General features: G+C 44.4%; 1 protein-coding gene across 2 annotated transcripts in view; it reads right to left on the reverse strand.

Moving 5' to 3' along the window:
* LOC144498515 (receptor-type tyrosine-protein phosphatase beta-like) overlaps positions 1-27,202 on the reverse strand; it is a 121,438-nt gene that overhangs the window by 59,312 nt on the left and 34,924 nt on the right. The window contains exons 1-8 of one of the 2 annotated variants that reach the window (XM_078219742.1): positions 26,283-26,961; positions 25,759-26,035; positions 17,168-17,446; positions 14,833-15,090; positions 10,690-10,953; positions 5,786-6,055; positions 1,823-2,083; positions 79-345 (exon numbers count right to left, since the gene is read on the reverse strand). In XM_078219742.1, coding sequence (XP_078075868.1) covers positions 79-345; positions 1,823-2,083; positions 5,786-6,055; positions 10,690-10,953; positions 14,833-15,090; positions 17,168-17,446; positions 25,759-26,035; positions 26,283-26,342 — 1,936 coding nt within the window. In that variant the 5' untranslated portion in view covers positions 26,343-26,961. Of the gene's footprint in view, positions 1-78; positions 346-1,822; positions 2,084-5,785; positions 6,056-10,689; positions 10,954-14,832; positions 15,091-17,167; positions 17,447-25,758; positions 26,036-26,282; positions 26,962-27,202 lie in introns of those variants that run through there. The other variant, XM_078219741.1, reaches the window with a different exon arrangement.

Raw genomic sequence — 27,202 nt, forward strand, 5'->3', positions numbered from 1 at the left:
GAATTTAAATTCCACCAGGGGCTGTGGTGAGATTTGAACCCAGCTCTTGCCGCTCTTAGGCCATGGTTTTTTTCTTACCTGTCCTTTCTTCACCTAATGTCTGCCTTGACGGGATCCCACCACTCACAGTGGTTACCACCACGGAGTACGACCCTCCAGGTTTCAGGGAATTAAACAGATACTGATTGGTTTCACTCGAAACGCTTTCATTCTTGATCACAATGTTTTCGTGAATGAGGTGGATTTGATAACTGTCAATGTCTCCAACGGCTTTAGTCCAGCTGGTGTGTAAGCTATTGGTTGTCCCTTGGTTTGTCACGTGGAGGTTAGACACCTGAGCTGGCACTGTGAAGAAAAGCAATATTACAAAGTAAACTGAAAGCAGCCTTGCCCTCTCCTATTTCTACCTGCTGAAGATCATAAAAGTTCTTCTGAAGCAATCATAAAATTGAAATAGATCACAAGGAAACTGAAATAACTCCTCAGAGGCTGGTGTCCCTTCACCAGATTCCCTTTATTTACAAACTTATCTCCACTCCTAAGAGTGCTTCAGGTACAAAGTCAGAATCCAGAGTGTCAGTAGCCCTGACATTCCTCATTATAGACGCAAGTGAAACTCCCTGATTGGGCAGGCAATCATTACCTCAATCAGGGAGCTCGTACTCCAAGAGGCCCACCTCAGGGGCCTCTTTGAGGTCATTACAGAAACCATAGACGTTTACAAAGAACAGCTTGCCCTAATCACAGGGATTTGGTGGGAGGCAAAACGTAGGGAGGGATTTTCCAGCCCTTCTCGCTGGCGGGATCTTCTGGTCCCACAGATGGCGATCCCTCACCCTCAGCGGGTTTAAGACCATAAGACCATAAGACATAGGAGCGGAAGTAAGGCCATTCGGCCCATCGAGTCCACTCCACCATTCAATCATGGTTGATTTCAACTCCATTTACCCGCTCTCTCCCCATAGCCCTTAATTCCTCGAGAAATCAAGAATTTATCAATTTCTGTCTTGAAGACGCTCAACGTCTCGGCCTCCACAGCCCTCTGTGGCAATGAATTCCACAGACCCACCACTCTCTGGCTGAAGAAATTTCTCCTCATCTCTGTTCTAAAGTGACTCCCTTTTATTCTAAGGCTGTGCCCCCGCGTCCTAGTCTCCCCTGCTAATGGAAACAACTTCCCTACGTCCTACGGTGGCAGGATAGGCGAGCCATGCAAACTGCTGTCGGCAATGGCAGCACCGGAAGATCTCATGGGCAGACAGTAGTGGCTTGCGATTGCCTGAAAACATATCTCAGGCTGGCTAGAAAATCAAGCACCTTGCCGAAATGCCCACTTGCAATTATTTCAATGCCTGCTGATGTATCCAACTTGTGTCCGTCCGTTCAAAGCTTCCGCAATAGTTTTGCTCGCTTTGAAAGTCTTCATGAAAGTGTGACAACAAGAAAAAAGAAAATCTCGCATTTATAAAGTACCTTTCATGACCCCGAAGCATTTCATTGTCATGGACTTTTGAAGTGTAGTCGCTGTTGTAATGTTGGACATGCGACAGCTAACTTGAGCAGAGCTATAGCACGCTCCCCCCTCCCCATGTCCCCCCAACAGCAATGTGATAATGACCAGATAATCTATTTCAGTGATGTTGTGTGAGGATAAATATCGGCCGGGGCATTGGGGAAAACTCCCCTACTCTTCTTCGAAATGTGACAAGCAAATGAAATTCTCTGGCTGCCAATGAACTTTGGTATCAGGGTTACATTTCCAAAACTAACACCATTTACAAAAATGTCAAGGGTCAATGGTGTGGCATGAATTCCACTTTACCTGTCCTTCCTTCTACTGAAGCAGATTTGCTCAAGTTACCACTGATGGTGGTTACAGTAATGGTGAACTTCCGGCCAGGCACCAGACCAGAAAATGTGCACTCTTTGGCATCCTTGGCGAGACTTTTATTCATTCTTGTTCTTCCGGTGTCCTTTAACGATATATGGTACCTTTCTAGTTCAGTCAGTGGGGTCGCCCACAAGATACTGAGCGTGGTTTCATCAGTATGTTTTATCCGCAGATGAAGGACAGCCTGAGGTGCTGTGGGGTAAGAGTGAAAAAGCTTAACCATTATGGGTCACAACCGCACTGCGACTTAAAGTAAACCAGACCATGTTCAAAGCAGCCAAGGGTTGTACAATAGAGAAATTAATAATAACAGACTCTGCTTTGAATACTATTTCCAATTTCAATTCTAGGCTAACATGGGGGGGGGGGGGGGGCGGAGGCAATGGTCTAGTGGTATTATTGCTAGACTATTAATCCAGAAACTCAGCCAATGTTCTGGGGACTCGGGTTCGAATCCCACCACGGCAGACGGTGGAATTTAAATTCAATTTTAAAAATCTGGAATTAAGAATCTACTGATGACCATTAAACCATTGTCAATTGTCAGAGAAACGCATTTGATTCACTAATGCCCTTTAGGGAAGGAAATCTGCTGTCCTTACCTGGTCTGGCCTACATGTGGCTCCAGAGCCACAGCCATGTGGTTGACTCTCAACTGCCCTCTGAAATGGCCTAGCGAGCCACTCAGTTTGAGGGCGACTCGGGATGGACCATAAATGTTGGCCCAGCCAGTAACACCCATGTCCCATGAATGAATTCAAAAAATATCCAGACTCACACCGTACCATCCCATATTGACGAATGAAACTTGAATGCTCATAAACTGCTTAGATTCTCAGAATTTTGACCTTTGCTGTGAAGATATTTTTTTGGTTGAAGTTATTTTGCTGTGTGTAGGGCTGTGATGGAAATAAAGTTATTTTCTGTGCAATGGCCCCTGTTGTTCTCCATGAATTTTTGTTTCAATCCACTTCCTTGTTGGCACCAGAATACAGCACCACTCCAGCATTTCTTGCAGGCGTTTTAAATTATATTAAACCACAGTGAGACTATTTAGGACATCTCAGTGTAATGACTTCAATCAGACTTCACTTGAGGTTGGCCTATTGGAGTATGAGCTCCCTGATTAAAGATCCAATTGACGAGCCAATCAGGGAGTCTTTGCCTTGTACTTAACTGGGAATGTCAATTCCTCTGACACCCCCCGGAGATAGACTGCTAACACTCTGTGTACTCCTGTTAGTGTTTGTATATAAAGGGATTTTGGTGAAGGGACTTCTGCCTCCGCAGACTTATTACATTCAGGTTTGCCCGACAGGATGGGGATGCTTTGCTGAAGCTAGTACAAAGCCATATTGTTGGATTAACATGAAGTGAACCTCACTGATATCTAATCATAGAATCAATGTATCCCTACAGTGCAGAAGGAGGCCATTTGGCCCATTGAGTCTGCACCGACCACAAGCCCACCCAGGCCCCATTCCAGCAACCTCAGGTATTTACCCTGCTAATCCCTCCTAGGGTCAATTTAGTGTAGCCAATCAACCAAATCTGCACATCTTTGGAGTGTGGGAGGAAACTTGAGCACCCGGAGGAAACCCACGCAGACACGGGGAGAATGTGCAAACTCCACCCAAGGCCAGAATTGAATCCAGGACCCTGGCACTGTGAGGCAGCAATGCTAACCACTGTGCCACCGTGCTGCCCAAATCCATTGTTCCCAATCTAAGAAAACTAGGCACTGGAACTATACCAACTTTATCAAATGTTCCACCTCTGGCAACTTTCCCTTATGAAAAATTATGCATCAAAAACTTTGAACTCACCTATGGATTTCTCCTCTCCTGTTTCTGTGTTTTGGGACCATTTTTCCCATAGAAAAGAGTTGGGGAAAACCCCTTTTAACACGGAATTTTTAAAAGCAAAGCTTGTTTTCATGAGTTGAAGAAAAGGTGACGAGATCATATGCAGAGAGAATGTGAATTGGAAGTTTTTTTCCCCCCCAGACACTAAACGATAAAGGGTTTGTTAGTTTTATTTGGCTGTTCAGAGGGGTATCTCTCACCATTGTGTCGGAATAGCCTTTGATCTTTCTTGGTCTAAGAGAAGAAAATACTTTCAGGCAACATTTTAAGGACAGGACATAAACATTCATAAGGCAATAAGGATTTGAGAAACAGGTCACTGCATTGTCAAAGTCTGCAAGAGACATACTGCGGAGATAATGGGCCGAGGGGAAAATGGGACTGTGGGGAGAGTGGGACTGCGGGGAGAGTGGGAATGAGGAGAGAGTGGGAATGTGGGGAGAGTGGGAATGTGGGGAGAGTGGGACTGTGGAGAGAGTGGGACTGTGGAGAGAGTGGGAATGCAGGGAAAGTGGGAATGCCGGGAAAGTGGGAATGCAGGGAAAGTGGGAATGCAGGGAAAGTGGGATTGCAGGGAGAGTGGGAATGCGGGGAGAGTGGGAATGTGGGGAGAGTGGGACTGCGGGGAGAGTGGGACTGCGGGAAGAATGGGAATGCGGGAAGAATGGGAATGTGGGAAGAATGTGAATGCGGGGAGAATGGGAATGCGGGGAGAGTGGGAATGTGGGGAGAGTAGGTCTGCCCTGAGCTATAGGATGTAGAAGGATTATTCTGTTTAAGAATACCTGCTGCAGTGAGGTTAATATAGTGCTTATCTTGTATTATTTTGCAATTTAAAAAAAATACTTTTCCAATTCAATCAAATCAAGTCCAATTCAGAGTCTCAACAAGTTGAGACATTTCCGATCCAGGCTGACAAGACAGGGTATGCAACCCTTTACCCTGTCTTGGGCCTGAGCTACATGAGCCAAGCTGAATGGAGTAGGCAGACATCTCCGCCCCCAAGGCTTGATCTCATTTTAGTACATTTGAACTGCTACTCAATGTGTTCATTGAATAAACTGGTTTGAGGTTTGAACTAATCTTTCCCCAGCCACTGTTAACTCAGTCTGCCATTCGAAAGGTTGAAGGGATCCACGTGCAATGGACACAAATATCTGGTCCAGATCACAAAAAGAGACTGCTGTTATTTCCCCCAAGGGTTTGCAATTATACAGATCGGCAGAGGCCAACTCCTAAAAAAAGCAAGATCCACAGACCACTTGAGGCAGTGAATGATGCAAAGGAATCTGAAGAAGTTATCCAATGGCAGGCTCAAATTTTCAACCATTAGAGCAGGCACTTAGAAAATGTTTCCACTGGTCAGTAGTCTAAGACTATAGGTCAAAAATATACAACACTCACTAATAAATCCAGTAGAGTATTCAGGAGAAACTTTTTACCCAGAGTGTGGTAAGAATATAGAATGCACCACCACAAGGAGTAGCTCAGGTTAATAGCATTGGTGCATGCCAGGGCGAATTAGATCATAGATTCCCTACAGTGCAGAAGGAGGCCATTCGGCCCATCAAGCACGTACCAACAACAATCTCACCCATGACCTATCCCCGTATATTTACCCTACTAATCCCCCTGATACCAAGGGACAATTTAGCATGGCTAATCAACCTAATCCATACATCTTTGGAGCGTGGGAGGAAACCGGAACACCCAGAGGAAACCCACGCAGACACGGGGAGAATGTGCAAGTTCCACACAGACAGTGACCCAAGGCCGGAATTGAACCTGGGATCCTGGCGCTGTGAGGCAGCAGTGCTAACCACTGTGCCACCGTGCTGCCCATGAGGAAGAAATGAATCGGAGGATGTGCTGATAGGGTGAAATGAAGCAGGGTGGGAGCAGCAGAAATGTTAGCATAGATTGGATGACCTGAATGGCCTGTTTCTGAGTTGCACACTCGCTGCAAATCAACGTGATTAAAAATTTGGGTTAAGCTTTCTGAAGAATTTATTGAGCATATATTTCCTACCCGTTCTCCCACTGCAGTCTGCCTTGTTTTGTAATTGTCCACTCTTTACAATGACTGCAGCCTTATACAGCCGTCCTGGGATGAGTCCCATATCCTTGATCTCATATTCTCTGATATGCTTCTCCACGGACACATTCAGCATCACGGTGGTGTGGTTGAACAGCTGAATCCAGTAACTCTCCCAATGTCCAGTAGGGGGCAGCCAGCTCATTCTCAGGGAGCTTGTCGAACCATTGCTTGTCATTCCCAAGTTCGAGACGTGATTGGGGACTGGAACAAACATGAAATTTGCATACAATTTAATTTCATTCAACAATCAGTAATTAGACAATTGCATTTCCTTACATTTTCCTACAAAAATGAGGTTAAGAAGTTCCAATTATACAGTGCCTTATCATTTCCTCAAGATGTCTTGAAGCATTGGAATTTAATCACCGTTGTCACGTAGACAGATATGGCGGCTGGCCAACTTATGCACAATGAGATCCCATAATTGACATGTGAATGGCCAGAATCTGTATTTTGGTGATATTCTCTGAGATAAAATGTAGCCAGGAAACTGAGGACTGCCGACTCTCGTTGAATAATGACCTTTAATCTGAAGGACTTTGTCGAGCTCCCCCACGACTGCCCAGAAATCCTAACCTGAGCTCAAGTCAATGGTGCGAATGGAACTCATGATCAGCAAGAGCAGGGCGGCGTGGTGACACAGTGGTTAGCACTGCTGCCTCACAGTGCCAGCGACCCGGGTTTGATTCCCAGCTCCGGTCACTGTCTGTGTGGAGTTTGCACGTTCTCCCTGTGTCTGCGTGGGTTTCCTCCGGGTGCTCCAGTCTGAAAGGCATGCTGGTTAGGTGCATTGGCCATGCTAAATTCTCCCTCAGTGTACCCGAACAGGTGCTGGAGTGTGGCAAGTCTGGGATTTTCATTGCAGTGTTAATGTAAGCCTACTTGTGACACTAATAAATAAACTTAAACTTTAAAGCAACTACTTAAATATGGCTATTACAGTTGCCAAATAAATTACTCTCTGAAAAATAATAAAAATTGCTGAACAAAACATATTTAAAATACACAGTAATTCGTGTAAAGGGGGTGCAGGTTAATATTTCAGATATATAGGTGTAGGGGTTACAACCAAAATATTAATCTAACTTTTCTGTCGCCAGATGTGTCTTATACTTTGTCAAACTTCTCTAAACTTGAATTAGCTCAAAATTAAAAGTCCAGCTGAATGAACAGAATTTCTCAAATTAATGGAAAATTACATAATATTCAAACCATGTCAGGAAAGATATGATGTTAGTGATACAGTGAGTATATAAGGCATAGGCTAGGACTGAATGATAGCACCCTTGATTCTGACTCTGACAGTTGTAGATCCAAGTCCCAGTCCTAAGGTTCAGCACATACTCTAAGCTGACATTGCATGACAATACTGAGGCCCTGCTGGCATGTTGGCAAAACTGCCTTTCAGTTGAAATGTTAAATCGAAGCCCTGCCTCTCCCCTCAGGTGAACATAAAACATCCTCTGATGAAGCACATGGCAGATCTCACAGTGTACTGGTTTATATTTATAAGTTAGGCGTTTATTTATCAGTGTCACAAGTAGGCTTACATTAACACTGCAATGAAGTGACTGTGAAAATCCCCCAGTCGCCGCACTCCGGCACCTGTTCGGGTACACTGAGGGAGAATTTAGCCAATGTACCTAACCAGCACGTCATTTGGACCGTGGGAGGAAACCAGAGCACCCGGAGGAAACCCACACAGACACGGGGAGAATGTGCAGACTCTGCACAGACAGTGACCCATGGGATCGCACCAGGATCGCTGGCACTGTGAGGCAGCAGTGCTAGCCACTGTGCCACCGTGTCGCCCACATCTCTCAATCAAAACAGCTAAAGCAGGTTAGCCAGTCATTTATTGCCATTCTATCCTCAGATTGGCCTTTGCTCTACTCTACATTACAACAGTGACTGCACCTCAAAGTGCTTCATTGGTTGTGAAATAACTCCTCAGAGGCCGGTGTAATTTCACAAGATTCCCTTTATTCACAAACTCTATTCCACTCCGAGAGTGCTTCAGGTACACAGTCAGAATCCGGAGTGCGAGTGGTCCTGATACACCTATAACTATATACAGGTGAGACTCCCTGATTGGGCAGGCAATCATTACCTCAATCAGGGAGCTCATACTCTAAGAGCCTAGCCTCATAGGCCTCTTTGAGGTCATTGCAGGTTGTAAAGCACTTTTGAGACATCCCAAGGTCATCAAATACATCATAAAAAATTAAGCCTTTGGTTCTTTTTTACCCACGTTATTACACAATAAATATGAGTAGGGAATAATGGATTCTCACAAGTGATTACAAGATAATCTAACTTGGTATGAGTTGAAGATTGCCTCCTCTTTTAAATTTTGTACATCTGCAGCATTTTCTACGTTCATTTCAGATTCTATTTCCAACTTAGTTTTAAGCTTATTTATTGGTGTCACAAGTAGGCTTACATTAACACTGCAATGAAGTTACTGTGGAAATCCCCCAGTCGCCACACTCCAGCGCCTGTTTGGGTACACAGGGAGAATTTAGCATGGCCAATGTGCCTAACGCACATCTTTTGGACTGTGAGAGGAAACCGGAGCACCCAGAGGAAACCCATGCAGACACGGGGAGAACGTGCAGACAACACACAGACAGACACCCAAGCCAGGAATCGAACCCCGGGTCTCTGGCACCCGGGTCTCTGGGGCAGCAGTGCTAACCACTGTGCCACCATATTGCCCTTACTGAAGGAATTTGATTGATACGTTAAAAATGACAAGTCTTTTCTCATTTTCAACAACCCCTGAGATCCAATTATTCCTTGGAACCATTTTAGTTTGCTGGAAACATCTCAGCAGGTCTGGACTCGAAATGTTGGCTCTATTCTCTCTCCACAGATGCTGTCAGACCTGCTGAGATTTTCCAGCATTTTCTGTTTTTGTTTCAGATTCCAGCATCCACAGTATTTTGCCTTTAACCATTTTAGTTTGTTGATTTTCCAGTTTCATGGGATGCTTATATTGGACATTTGGTCTGATTTTTCAGATAGCTGGTATACTCCAAGTCAATGATCCGAGCTGAGTCTCCCACTCCAGAATTAATCACTGTGACATTTCCCCCATTATGAATTTAAGAAATATCCTTGCAGATAATTATTGATAAAATTAATGTTCAGTGCTTCACAATAAATGATCTGAAGCAAAATGGCATGTAAGTACTTGTCTCCAGCCTTCAATTCTGCTCAAAAGCTAAGGGATCCTTGCTGCTGTACTGGATGCCTCATTGGATTATCTTGAAATACAGCACATTAGTGTTTAAGCAATGAATGAACCTCAATACATTGCTCTGATGCAGAGTCATATCAGTCAAGGGGCGACATGGTGGCAGAGTGGTTAGCACTGCTGCCTCACAGTGCCAGGGAACCGGGTTCAATTCCTGGCTTGGATCACTGTCTGTGTGCAGTTTGCATGCTCTCCCAGTGTCTGTGCGGGTTTCTTCTGGGTGCTCCAGTTTCCTCCCACAGTCCGAAGATATCTAGATTTGGCTGATTGGCCATGTTAAATTGTCCCTTAGTGTCAGGGAGATCAGCTAGGTAAATATGCAGAGTTACAAGGATAGGACCTGGGTGGGATTGTTGCCAGTGCAGGCCTGATGGGCCAAATGGCCTCCTTCTGCACAGTAGGGATTCTATAAAGACTATTTACGTTTGATATTTTATGGCAATTCCATTGACGAAACCCCCATGCTTAAAAACACCCTGTTTGGTGTGGGGTTCACCATTGACCAGAAATTCAACTTGACCAGCAATATGAATGCTGTGGCTACGAGAGCAGGTCAGAGATTGGGCACTCTGCAGTTAGTGGTTCATCTCCTGGATCCCTAACTTCTTTCCATGACTTACAACACGCAAGTCAGGAGTTTGGTGACAGGTTTACCTGGATAGGTGCAGCTAAAATAAGAAGCTCAACATCAACCAGGACTAAGCAATCCACTCAATCAGGAGCGCATCAACCAGTTTAAACACTGCCTCCCCCTTTACCATAATGTGGCTGCAGTTTGTGTGCTATTAGTGGAGGCACTGCAGGAAGTCACCATGACCGCTTTGGCAGATTTCTCCAAACCTTTGGCCTTCACCATTGACAAGGAAAAGGGCAGCACGCCCATGGGGGTAATGCCCTCCAAGTCACACACCAGCCCAATTTGATACATCCATAGAATCCCTACAATGCAAAAGGAGGCCATTTGGCCCATCAAGTCTGCACTGACAACAATCCCACCCAGGCCCTATCCCCATAACCCCATGCATTTACCCTAGCTAGTCCCACTGACACTAAGGGGCAATTTAGCATGGCCGATCCACCTAACTTACACATTTTTGGAGCGTGGGAGGGAACTGGAGCACCCGGAGGAAACCCACGCAGATGCAGGGAGAATGTGCAAACTCCACACATACAGTGACCCAAGCTGGGAATTGAACCCGGGTCCGTGGTGCTGTGAGGCAGCAGTGCTAACCATTGTGCCACCCCTATATATATATATATATCTGTCTCTATATATATATTACTGTTCCCTCATTGTCGCTGTGTCAAAGTCCATGAACGCCGTACGTAACAGCACTGTGAAAGTACAGTATGGTCATGGACTGCAGTGGTTTAAAAGGCAGGTCAACCACCACCTTCTCAATGATAATTAGGGACTTGTAATAAACGGTGGCCTTGCCAGTGATTCCCAGATCTGAGAATGAACAATAATAAAAACCCGACTGAAAGACAAATATTTCATTACAGATAGCAAATGATGTAAGGAAGATTCTGTGAGATGATCATTATTGTTAGTTTAATTACGAGCTAATCTTACCAGTTCTGCCACTGCTTGCAGCTACTGCCTGTAGCTTTCCTCTGATGGTTCTGATTGTAATGTTGTATAACCGTCCTGGGATTAACCCACGAAACACAGTCTCTGAGGTACTTGACTGCAAACTCTTGATCTCTTTCACTGATCCCTGGTAAGACAGCGTGACGTCGTATGAATCCACATCTCCCTCAGCTCTCCTCCAGGACACTCGGAGACTTTCCAGGCTGCCGTTATTTGACACGGTCACGGAGGTGACCCCTGCAGGAGCTGAAAGGAAGAAAATAACTATCTCTGTTAGCAGAAATCAAAAGGGCAGCACGGTGGCATAGCGGTTAGCACTGCTGCCTCACAGCTCCAGGGACCTGGGGTCGATTCCTGGCTTGGGTCACTGTCTGTGTGGAGTTTTCACGTTCTCGCCATTGTCTGCGAGAATATTGCTGAGAAGATACGTTTTGTCGAAACTTTTCATCTTGCACTCATCAGGACAATCACAAGGTCACCAACGTCGGGGGGGAGGGGAACTACAATTCTATTCTGTATGTGATTGTATCCCACTCTTATAATTTTATGGGCAACACGGTGGCACAGTGATTAGCACTGCTGCCTCACAGCTCCAGGGACCTGGGTTCCCTCTGGGTGCTCTGGGTTCCTCCCACACTCCAAAGATATGTGGGTTAGGCCATGCTAAATTGACCCTTAGTGTCAGGGGGATTAGCAGGATAAATACATGGGATTACGTGGATAGGGCCTGGGTGGGATTGTCATTGGTGTAGGCTTGATGGGCCAAATGGCCTCCTTCTGTACTGGTGGGAAGTTCCCCATTGTGTGAAGAAGAGTTAATAATAAGCAGGAAAGCTTTCTTCCTCATTTGTGGGAATATGTGAATATTACAGTATTCCCCAATGTCTATTCTGTTAATTAATAGCAAGATAAATATTTAAATTCATTTCTTTGTATTAACTTTTAATGACAAATGTAATAAACTCCTACTATTTCATATGAACTATATTGCATCCTTCCCCAGGTATGGTTAGCTACTGACCTGAAATTCCTCAGGAAAGGCATCTCACTGTTAAATCATTAAAGTTTTATCATTTTACTATTAAATATTTCATATTTTAATATTTATAGTCATTTGGTACTACAGAACTCGAGTATTGCAGAAAAAAGACATGTTGTTGAAGGTTTTTTATCTTGCACTCATCAGGGCAATCGCAATAATACTAATATCAGGGGAAACAACAACTTTATAGTTGATAATAGAATCCTTATAGTGCAGAAGGAGGCCATTCGGCCCATCGAGTCTGCACCGATAACAATCCTACCTAGGCCCTATCCCCGTGACCCTATATATTTACTCCGCTAATCCCTCTAACTTATGCACCCCGGGACACTCGGGGTCAATTTAACCTGGCCAATGCACCTAGCCCACACATCTTTGGACTGTGGGAGGAAACCGGAGCACCCGGAGGAAACCCACGCTGACACGGGGAGAATGTGCAAACTACACACAGACAGTGACCCAAGCCGGGGATCGAACCCAGGTCCCTGGAACTGTGAGGCAGCAGTGCTAATCACTGTGCCACCGTGCCATCCATAAAGTTATGAAAAGAGTGGGATACAATCGCATACAGAAAGTTGTTGTTCCCCACTGACGTTGGTGTTCTTGTGATTGTCCTGATGAGTGCAAGATGAAAAGTTTCGACAAAACAGCTCTCCTCAGCAACATTCAATTTTAATATCTAAACATTTTAATCTGAATATTTCATTTTATTCTTAAAGTAAAATTTATTAAAGGCTGCTGGTATTCGCCAGTTACTGTAAGAGAGGGATATTTGTCAATTTCCTCCTCAGTTTAAATGAGTTTTCAAGTTTGCGATTGGAAAGGAAAAGTGATTGTTTCTACTGGATTCATCAATGCAGAGATGCATAGACCAGGTTAAAGGATGGGCAGCACTGCTATCAAATATGGGATCTTTATCTATGCATCACACCGAAATATAGTGACAAAGATTTAATCATACAATCTTTGAAGTCACCATGTGACTATGAGGATAGGAACTCCTAGTGCATGACACAAAATTGTTTTAAAAGTATGAACATAAGAAATAGGAGCAGAAATAGGCCATTCGGCCCCTCGAGTCTCTCCGTCATTCATTTAGATCATGGCTGATTTGTTTGCATTGAGTTCCATGTTCCCAATCGATCCCAGATAACCTTTGATTCCCTTGTCTAACAAGAATCTATCTCCCTCCATCTTAAAAACATTCCACTTCCACTGCCTTCTGAGGCAGAGTGTTCCAAGTCACACAGCCCCCTGAGAGAAAAAAATTCTCCTCATCGCTGTCGAATAAGAGTGACACCTAATTTTAAAACAGTGCATTACTGCCAACTGGAATTGTTAAAACCAACCAGACTGTCCACAAAATTACCTTTAAGAACAATTTCACAAAGGTTACTCGATGCGAGACCTGATGAATGACTATGGGGCACTATGCAGTGTTTCTTTGTTTTTTAAAAAAGGAAATTCCACAATGACTCTTACCAATTTTTACCATAGAAAGCACCATTTCCAGGTGTATCACAGCTTGGTATGGCTCCTGCTCTGACCAAGACCACAAGAAACTACAAAGGCCCAGTCCATCATGCAAACCAGCCTCTCACCCATTGACTCTATCTACACTTCCCGCTGCCTCGGAAAAGCAGCCAGCATAATCAAGGACCCATAGAACCATAGAAACCCTTCAGTGCAGAAAGAGGCCATTTGGCCCATCGAGTCTGCACCGACCACAATCCCACCCAGGCCCTACCCCCATATCCCTACATATTTACCCGCTAATCCCACTAACCTACGCATCTCAGGACACTAAGGGGCAATTTTAGCATGGTCAATCAACCTAACCCGCACATCTTTGGACTGTGGGAGGAAACTGGAGCACCCGGAGGAAACCCACGCAGACACGAGGAGAATGTGCAAACTCCACACAGACAGTGACCCAAGCCGGGAATTGAACCCAGGTCCCTGGAGCTGTGAAGCAGCAGTGCTAACCACTGTGCTACCGTGCCGCCCTACGCACCCCAGACATACTCTCTTCCACCTTCTTCCGTCGGGATAAAGATACAACACTCTGAGATCATGTACCAACCGACTAAAGAACAGCTTCTTCTCTGCTGCCATCAGGCTTTTGAATGAGCCTATCTCATATTAGGTTGATCTTTCTCTATACCCTAGCTATGACTATAACACTGCGTTCTGCATCCTTTCCTTTCCTTCTCCCCTCTGTACTCTATGAATGGTATGCTTTGTCTGTATAGCGTGCAAGAAACAATACTTTTCACTGTATCTCAATATGTGTGACAAAAATAAATCAAATCAAATCAAATAAAACTCTTTTAGGCTAACAAAAGGATTTTAAAAATCAGACTAAGTCATGACCCAATTCACGGTCAAATTTATTGGTTTGAAACCAATAGAAAAGACATCTTATAGAATCCCTACAATGCAGAAGGAGGCCATTCAGCCCATTGAATTTACACCAACAACAATCCCACCCAGGCCCTATCCCCATATTTACCCCATGTATTTACCCTGATAATCTACCTGGCACGAAGGGGCAATTTGTCATGGCCAATCAACCTAACCCGCACATCTTTGGACTTCATCAAAATGCAGCATGGTGGCACAGTGGTTAGCACTGCTGCCTCACAGCGCCAGGGACCCAGGTTCAATTCCAGCCTTGGGTCACTGTCTGTGTGGAGTTTGCACATTCTCCCCGTGTCTGCATGGGTTTCCTTCGGGTGCTGCGGTTTCCTCCCACACTCCAAAGGTATGCAGGTTAGGTTGATTGGCCATGCTAAATTGACCCTTAGTGTCAGGGGATTAGCAGGGTAAATACATGGGGTTACGGGAAAAGGGCCTGGGTGGGATTGTAGTAGGTGCACACTCAATGGGCCGAATGGCCTCCTTTTGCACTGTAGGATTCTATGAATTCCACATTCTTTTTTAACTGGTGGAATGATAACATATCCAACTGCTTTAGCATCTCACAAGCCTTGGGACCCTGGGTATTAGTTTGTGGTTAATTTACGATCATGCGCTTACTCAAGTGGAGATGGAAACAGTTCAGCAGTCATTTCCTCATTTACCTGTCTGGACAGATTGAGAGCTGACGTCCTCTAGCTCTCCTGCCACACTAGTCACGGTGAGATTGTAAAACCTTCCGGCCGTCAATCCTGTGAAAGTGTGGCTGCGTGTCGAGTTGGAGACGGTCCTCTGCCGACCCGCATTCCCACTGTGAACCAGTGACAGTCTGAAACTGTCCACTTTCCCTGGGCCGGGAGCCCAGGCTACGGCGAGACTGTCCGACTGGCTTGAAATCTGGATATCTTTCACCCTGGAGGGAGCTGGAGAGACCACAGTTAAATAAATACATTCGGATTAGATCGATCAATACCACCTCATTCTTTCAGGAAAGAAAATGCTGCGTATAGTTAATTATATTGGGCATGATAATCCTATATAACTGTATTGCTGTATAAAGAACCTCTGAAACAATCGATGAAGAGAGGTCGGTATTAAGGTTACTATTTAATAGGAAGTTGGCATGGGCCCATGAACTAAATTATGATTGTTTAATGGGTCTGATCTAACCCTTGGAGATGAAGAGAATAGTTTTACCACATTTACCAAGTTGAGCCGAAGGGCCTGTTTCCATGCTGTAAACCTCTATGACTCTATGACCACATATAACTATTGAGAACAATATGGGACCAGCGGATCCTAAAGAATAAAGGTTGATCGCCAATTCGGGCATGGTGGGACAGTGGTTAACACTGCTACCTCACAGTGCCAAGGACCCGGGTTCGATTCCTGGCTTGGGTCACTGTCTATGTGGAGTCTGCACATTCTCCCTGTGTCTGTGTGGGTTTCTCCGGGTGCTCCAGTTTCCTCCCACAGTTAGGAAGACATGCTATTTAGGTGCATTGGCCGTGCTAAATTCTCCCTCAGTGTACCCGAACAGGCGCCGGAGTGTGGCGACTAGGAAATTTTCACAGTAACTTCATTGCAGTGTTAATGTAAGCCTACTTGTGACACCAATAAATAAACTTACGCCAGAACTGGAGCAGGCGAGGGGCAGACAATGGAAATGTCCGTTGTCCTCGGGTGGGATTTTCCGGTCTTGCTCGAGCGAGGCTGTAAATTCCCACCTTTAAACTTACCCTAACACTGACTACATCCAGAATCCGGTCAGCTCATTTTATATTAAAACAATTTGGGCAATGTTAAAATCGATCCTCTTGGAACTTCTTTTATTCAGGAGAAGTGAAGTTGAAACATAGTGAGGCTACCTCCAGGAGGTAATGACATCTCTTTCAAGTAAGTGCACTTGGAGTGACTTGGTATTGAATGTTAGTATGTGGCTTGTGTAGTGAGTCGAACAAAACACATAGCAAGGATCTAATTAGTATAGGCAGGAAATGTATAGAACCAAAGGGAGCACATCACAAGATACCATACAGCTCTAATGTCCTGAACAAGGCCCAAAGTTGCAATAGATTCACTTTCTCTCAGCAATAAAATGGAAACAATGCACGTGGCATATTTTTTAATTAATTCTTGCGATGTGAGGCCAACATTTATTGCCTGTCCCTAATTTCCCTTGAGGGGGAGGCGGTGAGCTGCCAAACTGCTGAGTTTGTGTGGTGTAGGCACACCCACTGTGCTGTTAGGGAGGGAATATCAGGATTTTCACTTAGTATCAGTCCAGGATCCAAATCAGGATGGTGTGTGGTTTGGAGGGGGTTGGTATACTGTGCCACCCCCCTCCAAGAAATGTGGAGGCTGTTGGAGGTCGTCCTAGTTTTGACCACTTCAATACTTTGGGGCGGTTTCGGGTCTAAAGAAAATCAAAGCAAGGTTAAAAGAAACAAACAGAAAATGCTGGAAACACTCAGCAGGTCAGGCAGCATCTGTGGGGAGAGAACTGTTTTGATGAAAGGTTGTTGACCTGAGATATTAACATTGTTTTTCGCTCCTGTCATACCTGCTGTTTATTTTCAGAATTTTCTCTTTTATTTCACTGTGCCCTGTGAACTTTAAACCAGTAAAGTTCACTGGTTTAAACTTTAAACCAGTGAAAGTTTAAGGTAGTGCATAGGGTACCAATCATGCAGGTTACTTTGTGCTGGAGGGTGCTGAGCTTCTCAAGTGTTGTTGGAGTTGCGCTCATCCAGGCAAATGGAGAGTGTTCTATCACACTGCTGACTTGAGCCTTGGAGATGATGGACAGGCTTTGGGGATTCAAGAGGTGAGTTACTCGCTGCAGAAATCCCAGCCTTTGACCTTCCCTTGTAGCCACAGTATTCACAGAGAGGTGCAGTGCTGAAATCAGCAATCTGCCATCTTAGGAATATGAACATGAATATGAACCACCAAATTTGGCAGAGAAATTTGCAGTATTTTTGGAACATTATAACTTACTTGTGGATCCAAAAGTGTGGGGTCCATCACAAGTCTTGTTTCCAGCAAGTGTCTTTATAGTGAAGCGGTATCTGCTGCCCGGTGTCAAAGTTAGAAAAGTGGCTTCTTTTTTGAGGGAGTTCCCAGGGACGCGAAAGTTCTGAGTTTCCCCATTGTCCACTCCAAATAAACTGACCTCGTACAAATCGACATTCCCAGGTGCTGGAGCCCAAGAAATGTGGAGGCTGGTGGAGGTCGTCCTAGTTTTGACCACTTCAATACTTTGGGGCGGTTTCGGGTCTAAAGAAAATCAAAGCAAGGTTAAAAGAAACAAACAGAAAATGCTGGAAACACTCAGCAGGTCAGGCAGCATCTGTGGAGAGAGAACAATTCTGATGAAAGGTTGTTGACCTGAGATATTAACATTGTTTTTCGCTCCTGTCATACCTGCTGTTTATTTTCAGAATTTTCTCTTTTATTTCAGATGTTCGCTACCCCTCTCACTAATTTTTACAGATGTACCATAGAAAGCATCCTTTCTGGTTGTATCACAGCTTGGTATGGCTCCTGCTCTGCCCAAGACTGCAAGAAACTACAGTCCATCACACAAACCAGCCTCCCATCCACTGACTGTCTACATTTCCCGCTGCCTCGGAAAAGCAGCCAGCATAATCAAGAATCTCCGCATCCCGGACATTCTCTCTTCCACCTTCTTCCGTCGGGAAGATGAACCAAAAGTCTGAAATCACGCACCAACCGACTCAAGGAGCGCTTCTTCCCTGCTACCATCAGACTTTTGAAGGACTTACTATATATTAAGCTGATCTTTCTCTTCACCCTAGCTATGACTGTAAACTACATTCTGCACCCTCTCTTTTCCTTCTCCCCTCTGTACTCTATATACGGCATGCTGTATAGCACACAAGAAACAATACTTTTCACTGTATCCCAATACATGTGACAATAATAAATCAAATCAAATGTCCTACCAATGGATTGAAAGAGATTTGATGAAGAAATTAAATATTTCTTGTCAAATCAATTCCTTAAAATATATTCCATTTATTTAATTCCTTTAAAATTAACATGTTTAAATGCTGTTTCCACGAAAAAAATTATATTTTTTCTCCCTTATTCATTATTGAGTACTGAGGGGTCAGACAGAACAAATGAACATCTTGGTCCATGAGATGCTCTCAGTACATATATGCTATTACTGTCCAAGTGCTCTAAACTTGCACTATATATTAGTTGGAATTTATTTGCGCAGCCATTAAATCAGCTACAATATGATACATGAATTTTAAATAACTGTTTGCAAATCTAAGGCTCGAGAGAAAATTGGCGCGCCTGCACAGAATACATGTAACTATCTGGTCAAGGGAAAACATACGCATGACAAAGCTGATTATAAGATGTTTTGAGTATTTTTAATTCGTCCATGGGACATGGGTGTCGCTGGGCTGGCCAGCATTTATTGCTCATCCCCAGTTGTCCTTGAGAGTCAACCACATTGCTGTGGCTCTGGAGTCACATGTAGGCTAGACCAGGTAAGCAAGGCAGATTTCTTTCCCTAAAGGACATCAGTGAACCAGATGGGTTTTTCCGACAATCCACAATCTACATGGTCATCAGTAGATTCTTAATTCCAGATTTTTTCTTTCATTGACTTCAAATTCCACCACCTGCCATGGTGGGATTCAAACCCGGGTCCCCAGAATGTTAGCTGAGTTTCTGGATTAGTAGTCTAGCGATAATGCTACTAGGCCATCACCTCCCCTAGTGTAGAATATTCTTTACTTTGGCAGACACCAAAATATGGAATGAAACAATAAAAATCATGTGATTTATTTATTAATGGCATTGTTTTTTATGTATATAATTATTTGTTAATTACTTGTGTTTGCCTGTTCTCTCTAGCTTTTAGAATCTATGTGCAGTTATGTGTTGTTGACAGTTTTGTTTTAATTTTAAACACTAATGTTCATCACTTATCATACGAATGTATGAATTAAGAGTAGGCCATTCTCTGTTATTCAATAAGATACCCAATTTATCAATGTAAGATAGATGTAACTTAAGTCACAAGATCATATTTGTTTAACTATTCCACCTGGCAGTGCACAATTTGTGCCTTAACTCTGGTTCAGAAGGTTTTGGGTCCAAGTCCCACTCCAGGACTTGAGTACAGAAACCTAGGCTGACACTCCATTGCAGTACTCGAGGGATTTTTTTATTTATTAATCACAAGTAAGGCTTGCATTAACACTACAATGAAGTTACCGTGAAATTCCTCTAGTCACCTGGCCTGTTCGGGTCAATGCACCTAATCCGCACATCTTTCAGACTGTGGAAGGAAACCGGAGCACCCGGAGGAAACCCACGCAGACACGGGGAGAACGTGCAAACTCCACACAGACAGTGACCCAGGCCGGGAATCGAATCCGGGTCCCTGGCGCTGCGAGGCAGCAGTGCTAACCACTATGCCACTGTGCTGTCCACATTTCCACTCCATCTGACGAAGGAGCAGTGCTCCGAAAGCTTATGGTATTTGCTACCAAATAAACCTGTTGGACTTTAACCTGGTGTTGTGAGACTTCTTACTATGGTATTGCCAGAGATGCAGTCTGTTGGATAAGATGTTAAACTGATGCCCTGTCTGTCCTTTCAGGGAATAAAAAATACAATGGCACTATTTGAAGAAGACCCAGGGACTTAATCCTGGCCAGTATTGATCACTTATCAACAACAAAAGGGCGGCACGGTAGCACAGTGGTTAGCACTGCTGCTTCACAGCTCCAGGGTCCCGGGTTCGATTTCCGGCTCGGGTCACTGTCTGTGTGGAGTTTGCACATTCTCCTCGTGTCTGCGTGGGTTTCCTCCGGGTGCTCCGGTTTCCTCCCACAGTCCAAAGATGTGCGGGTTAGGTTGATTGGCCAGGTTAAAAATTGCCCCTTAGAGTTCTGGGATGTGTAGGTTAGAGGGATTAGTGGGTAAATATGTGGGGGTAGGGCCTGGGTGGGATTGTGGTCGGTGCAGACTCGATGGGCCGAATGGCCTCCTTCTGCACTGTAGGGTTTCTATGATATATAAAAAAAAATAATCTTGTCATTTATTGCTGTTTGTGGGAGCTTGTTGTGCATAAATTGGCTGCTGGGCTTCCTACAATACAACAGTGACTATGCTTCAGAAGTGCTGTAAGATGCTTTGGATGTCAGGTGGTCACGAAAGATGCCATAGAAATGCAAGACTTTCTTTTTTTGCTTTCAACAATTAAGATGTTTGAAATTAGACTCTGCTTCCACAATCTTTTCAGGAAGAGAATTCCAAAAACTCAACGTCATCTGGGTGAAAACTTTTGGCTCATCTCCGTTTTAAACGGGCAACCCTTTATTTTTAAACAGTGACCCCCTAGTTCTAGATTCTTCCACAAGAGGAAACATCCTCACCGCACCTGCCCTGTCAAGACCTCTCCAGATCTTATAAGTTTCAATCAGGTCGCCTCTTACTCTTCTAACTTGATCCCAAACTGATAGTTTCAGAGGAAATTAATTGGATGGGGCCAAACTTTCTTTGGAAATGTCTCCGACCACTTGAAATTCAAAGGGGCTCTCAGGTAAAACATTAAGGATATACCTCAGCAATTGTATTAACATTGGAAGAGAAATGTTAGCACAGGAAAAGGTTACTGCGCTGAAATAAGATACTTTTGGAGGTCTGATCTTCCACCACCCATTTCCTGTTTTCCCTCTTACCTGTTCCTATTCTCCTTTAACTAATTACCAAGGACCTTTTTAAAAAATATTAATCACCACTTGTTGCAAAGCATTCTGCAGTCCAAACACTTTAGGTCACAAAGTTTGCTCTAGCTTTTCCTGGTTACTCCAAAATGGATCTTGTAAATCAGAGTGTTAAAAGGATGAATTAATTTCTCAGCTATACAATTATGGGCCAGAGGTATAATTTTCCTCCAAAGAATTAAAAAATAATCATTGAAGATTTGGTTAGGAGGCAAATTCTCACACCTTGTGGTGAATTGGTACATGCAAACATAAGAACAAGGAGCAGGAGTTGTTCATTCAGCCCTTTGAGCTTGCTCTGCCATTTAATAAGGTTATGGCTGATCTGTTAGTGACCCCAAATCTGCACCTTGCCTACCTCGAGAACCAATCACCCCCTTGCTTACCAAGAATCTGTCCACCTCTGCCTTAAAAATATTCAAAGACTCTGCTTCCACAATCTTTTCAGGAAGAGAATTCCAAAAACTCAACATCCTCTGGGTGAAATCTTTTGGCTCATCTCCGTTTTAAGTGGACGACCCTTATTTTTAAACAGTGACCCCTAGTTCTAGATTCTTCCACAAGAGGAAACATCCTCACCACACCCAGTCTGTCAAAACCCCTCCGGATCTTACATGTTTTCAATCAGGTCACCTCTTACTCTTCTAAACTTCAGCAGATACAAGCCTAGGCTCTCCAACATTTTCTCATAAGACAATGTATCCATTCCAAGTCTGGTCAGATTTTTTTTTGAAGCGTACACACACATTTTCTTTCCCTTTGGGGAAGAGCTGATTATCAGCCATTGAAACATATTATCAATGCTCCTCTATGGTCAACAAGTCCTGGCGTTGGACTTAAACCAGAACCTTCTGGTCCAGAGGCAGGGACATGACGACTGTAAAATAAAGTTTACTTATTAGTCACAAGTAGGCTTACATTAACACTGCAATGAAGTTACTGTGAAAATCCCCTAGTCGCCACACTCCGGTGCCTGTTTGGGTATACTGAGGGAGAATTTAGCATGGCCAATGCACCTAACCAGCACGTCTTTCGGACTGTGGGAGGAAACCGGAGAACCCGGAGGAAACCCACGCAGGCGCGGGGGAGAACGTGCAAACTCCGTACAGACAGTTGACCCAAGCCAGGAATCAAACCCAGGTCAATGGCGCTGTGAGGCAGCAGTGCTAACCACTGTTAGTTTTTTACACAGAGGGTGGTGGGTGCCTGGAACTCGCTGCTGGGGGAGGTAGTAGAAGTAGATATGATACTGACTTTTAAGGGGCGTCTTGAGAAATGCATGAACAGAATGTGAATGGAGGGATATGGTCCCTGGAAGGGTAGGGGATTTTAGTTCAGTCGGGCAGCATGGTCGATGCAGGCTTGGAGGGCCGAAGGGCCTGTTCCTGTGCTGTGATTTTCTTTGTTCTTTGTCCACTGTTAAGACCCCCATGTGGTCAGGTAGCTGTATAGCTCAGGTGCAAATCTTGGAACAGGTTAACTAACCCCGGATTATGATTTGAGTTGTAGCAGAGATATGCTTACTCCCAGAAATATACATTTTGTGTAGTAAATGGTGCATGGAAACCTTCAAGTGATGGAACTAAGCCCACTGATTAACACTTTTGTTAAATAATGTTAAGATATCTATCTCTAAACGTGATTGATTTTACTGAAATGAGAATGACACCAAAATAAGCAAACAAGTTTCACAATGAGAGTGCCTGAATAAGGGGACACAATCCTTTACTGCGCAACGTGCTATACCTGCTATAGAGCCCACACGGTGAGTTGTTGCGTGCTTCGAAGGTTCAGTTCGGAAGCACATTACTTATCTAATCTACTTGGCAACAAAACTAAAACACTTGGGCCTTTTCTAACATCCGTTAGAACAAAGGAACAATGTGTTGAGGAACTGGCGGCGCTCAACCACTCCTGCTCGATTAAACTATTGTTTCTTATTTAGGTATTGGCCTCCCGCCAGTAATATCACCGCCGTTCTATTCTGCCTTGCCGTTAACATCTGTATGCACTTGTCTGGCCCAACTAAAGGTCTATTGTTACGACAAGCTGCCAAAATACGGTCCCAAAGGGGGCTGTGAGTTTTAGCAACTCTCCTCACCTCGAAAAAGAAAGCTTCTGTCCTTTAAAATGAACAAAATCAAAAGAATCTAGTGTGTACAGAATCAAGGCCATTGAAGAGAAACTAGGCAATTACTAGGGATTCATTTGTCAACTTTATTCTATTAATTACATACATGCATTCCAACACGCCAATTAGGAGCAGGAGTCGGCCACTCAGCCTCTTGGACCTGCTCCACCATTCAATAAGAACAATGGCTGATCTGACTTTGCTTCAACCCCACATTCCTGCCTCACCCCTGACAACTTTTCATCCACTTGTTAACTTGTTCCAAGGTTTGCACCTGAACTATACAGCCATCTGACCACATGGAGGTCTTGCGGCATGGTGGTAGTGTCCCTGCCTCTGGATCAGAAGTTCTGGTTTAAGTCCAACGTCAGGACTTGTTGACCATAGAGGAACATTCTTAATGTGTTTCAATGGTTGATAATCAGCTCTTCCCCAAAGAGAAAAAAAAGTGTGTGTGTGTACGCTTCAAAAAAAAGTCAGACCAGTACTTGGAATGGATGCGATGTCTTATGAGGAAATGTTGGCGATGCTAGGCTATTATCTGCTGAAGTCTGAGGATACAGGGTAGAGCATTTAGGACAGAGATAAAGAGACGTTTCATCACCCAAAGAGTGGTGAGCCTGTGGAATTCATTACCACAGGAAGTAGTTGATGTCAAAACATTGAATGTATTCAAGAGGCGGCTGGATATAGCACTTGGGGTGAACGGGGTCAAAGGTTATGGGGAGAAAACAGGATTAGACTTTTGAGTTGGACGATCAGCCATGAGCATGATGAATGATGGAGCAGGCTCAAAGGGCCGAATGGCCTCCTCCTATCATCTATGTTTCTAAGTTTAGAAGAGTAAGAGACGACTTGAGCTATCTAGCTCTGCCTTAATATTATTCAAAGGCTCTGCTTCCGCTGCCTTTTGAGGAAGAGAATCCTCATCGCTATCTTAAATGGATGATCCCTTATTTTGAAACAGTGACCCCCTAGCTCTAGATTTTCTGACAAGAGGAAACATCCTCTCCACATCCACCCTGTTGATACCTCTCAGGAGCTTAAAGGTTTTGATCACGCTACTTGGTGTGGTAGGGCAATGAGTGAATTCACAACTGACCTTTCAGACTAGATTTTAGTGACATCTGTTTTTATTTTGAAAAATTAGAGTCTTTCAATTTACTTTTGCGACGGTTCTGAAGAACTTTCTGCAGGAAATGAATCCCAATGCGGGAATGCACTGCACGGAATAACAAATATTATAGTTCTTCTAGACACTTGACTATGTTAGAGTTTATTGTTTATTGTTCAGTCTCTGAAGTCATTTTCATGTTGATTTAACTGCTGAGTTAACTTTGAATGAGAAATTGTTACCTTTTATCTTTGGTATTTCTATAGCCTGAGCAGGCAGTGGGTTTGTGGAGTGGGTACCTCCTCTTTTGATGTTGGAGGGAGAGTTGGTATGGTTGCAGATGCCATCTAGTGGTCCCTTATCGGCCAGCTTCCCAAGTGAGCTCATGAATTGATGGACATTCAGGTGAAGTTCTGCTTTTGGCTTCAGGTGAAACAGGTCACTGCCCAAACTACCGCACTACCCCCCTTTCCCCCGGCCATGCTATTCACTTTGGGAATATTTCTATTTTAACCGCGTGATGAAGATGTGGAATTTTAAAGTAATTCAGATTAAATATTGAGGATATTAATAGATATAGAGGTCTATAAAATAATGAGGGGCGTAGATCAGCTAGATACTCAACATCTTTTCCCAAAGATAGGAGAGTCTAAAATTAGAGGGCGTAGGTTTAAGATGAGAGGGGCGAGATACAAAAGGGTCCAGAGGGGCAATTTTTTCACACAGAGGGTGGTGAGTGTCTGGAAAGAGCTGCCAGAGGCAGTAGTAGAGGTGGGTACAATTTTGTCTTTTAAAAAGCATTTAGACAGTTACATGGGCAAGATGGGTGTAGAGGGATATGGGCCAAACGTGGGCAATTGGGACTAGCTTAGGGTATATAGAGGTCTATAAAATAATGAGGGGCGTAGATCAGCTAGATACTCAACATCTTTTCCCAAAGATAGGAGAAAGGGTGGCATGGACAAGTCCTATTTCAGGACTTGATTGGTTAGGTGCATTGGCCGTGCTAAATTCTCCCTCAGTGTACCCAAACAGGCGGAGTGTGGCGACTAGGGAATTTTCACAGTAACTTCACCGCAGTGTTAATTTGAGCCTACTTGTGAAACTAATAAATAAACTCTTAAACTCTTGATGGGCATAGATGGTGCTCCCAACACATTGGCCAAAATTCTCCCATCCGCCCGCCACTGGAATTCTAGCGGGGGGGAGGAGGAGGGGCGGACCATGTAAAGGTTCACTGAATTTGAGTGGGAATCTCCAGTTTTCAGGCTGGAGATTCCCACCCATTCTATTCAAATAATAATCTAATGCCTCGATTGAATCTGCCGCCATCACACTTTCAGGGAGAGCATTCCAGACCCCAACCACTTGTCCTGTGAGAAAGTTTCTTTTCTCATTTCACATTTGCCTGCTTTGCAAATCACTTGAAATCTGTGCCCCTCGCGGTTGGTGATCCATTTTTACCAGAGGCAACACTTTATCCCGATCAGCCAAACAGGTTGATTAAGAGCCGGAAATATTGCAGAAGGCAACAGCACATCCAAGGGAAGGCTAGGCCGGTTCTTACCTGTCTGCACCGTGAGATTTGCGGATGAGCTGTCAGTCAGGGACACAACCATGAGTTGGTGCAGGGTGCCAGCCTGCAGGTCTTTCAGCTCACACTGGTAGAAGTCGCCGCTATAAAGAGCTGGACTGCAGCCTTCCTCCCAGGACTGGCCCCATTTGTAAAGCACGCTGTAGTTACAGGCACTCCCCGCGCTGTTCCAGCGAAGGTGAACTGAATCTCCCGTCTGTGTGATCCCTGTCACATTAACTGTACATCTCTCCGCCTCCACAATCCCAGACTGGAATAAAATGAGAGGGGGGGGGGTAAAAAATCAATTAATTCAGGCATGCATTCCTGAAAACAACATGGACATAAATGTCCCATTCATAATTCCCAGATTTGCTTTCAAACTTTTGTAAACTAAGAGGCAAACGGGTTATAAAGGCTTGTTTGATTTCAGTAAACTTTCTCAGACGCCAAGAAAACCAGGGAGCCCACTGGATTCACCTGGATATTAAAGACTGGGCAGTTGAATTGGAGCTCACCTTGACCAGACTGGATGCTATCCATAATAATAACATGAAGCCCCTTTCATATCCCAGCATTGCGTTTATGGTTCTTATGTAGCGACGCTCCCGGGCTAACAAGAGAATATAATGCCTTTTAACAGCGCCGTACAAAATCCTGTATCCCTCCTTAGTCACCGGCGTTAAGAGCTTAGTGCACAATCCCACACTTTTGTCAGGGCGGAGGGAAATCCCAGAAGTTCTCCAGCGAGGATTTTCTTGCTTGCGATTGTCTGCTGATGCCCTTCGCAGTTCGGCTCTAACCGCTGGAGTTGTCCATGTACTTGTAGCAGCGGGTGTAGTCGGTAGAGTGGGGCTGGTGTTCAATGTTGCCGCTGATCTTCTGCAGGGAGATGGAGATCCGTGCGCTCTGCAGTTCCCACACTGCCATCCTGACCCAATGATTCCACTCCACCGTTCCCATCGACTTCCTCAATCAAGAGTGAATTTCCCTCGCCTCCTGTCCAAAGTATTAATCCAGACTTGGGACATCAGTGGCTTACACCAACAAGTACAAACCTCCCCTGCATTATTATTATTTAATCTCTCTCTCTCTCTCTTGCTGTTGTTGCTTTGCTGATTTCAAAGGTTCAGGAGTTGCCAATCTCTTCCCTCCACTATTTCCTTTCCTTCACCGACCCTCCCAGCTCCCGCACTCAGATCTTACTCTCACTTTTTGGAAGCTTATTTGTTTTCTTTACCTCTGACTGGTTGTGTCTCCTCCCTTCTCCCCTCCCCGTCTCTCTCTCTCTCTCAAACTTCCTTATTCCAAGCCCACTGTGCAGTTTGTGTGTAGAAACATCTCCCCTGATACCTCCTCTCCAATTGTTACCCTTTTATTTATTTGTCCCCTCCATCTTACTCTTTCTCTCCCTTCCTCTTTCCCTCTCTCTCCCTCT

The sequence above is a fragment of the Mustelus asterias genome, chromosome 9 (genome assembly GCF_964213995.1).
Source record: "Mustelus asterias chromosome 9, sMusAst1.hap1.1, whole genome shotgun sequence".
Taxonomy (NCBI): domain Eukaryota; kingdom Metazoa; phylum Chordata; class Chondrichthyes; order Carcharhiniformes; family Triakidae; genus Mustelus; species Mustelus asterias.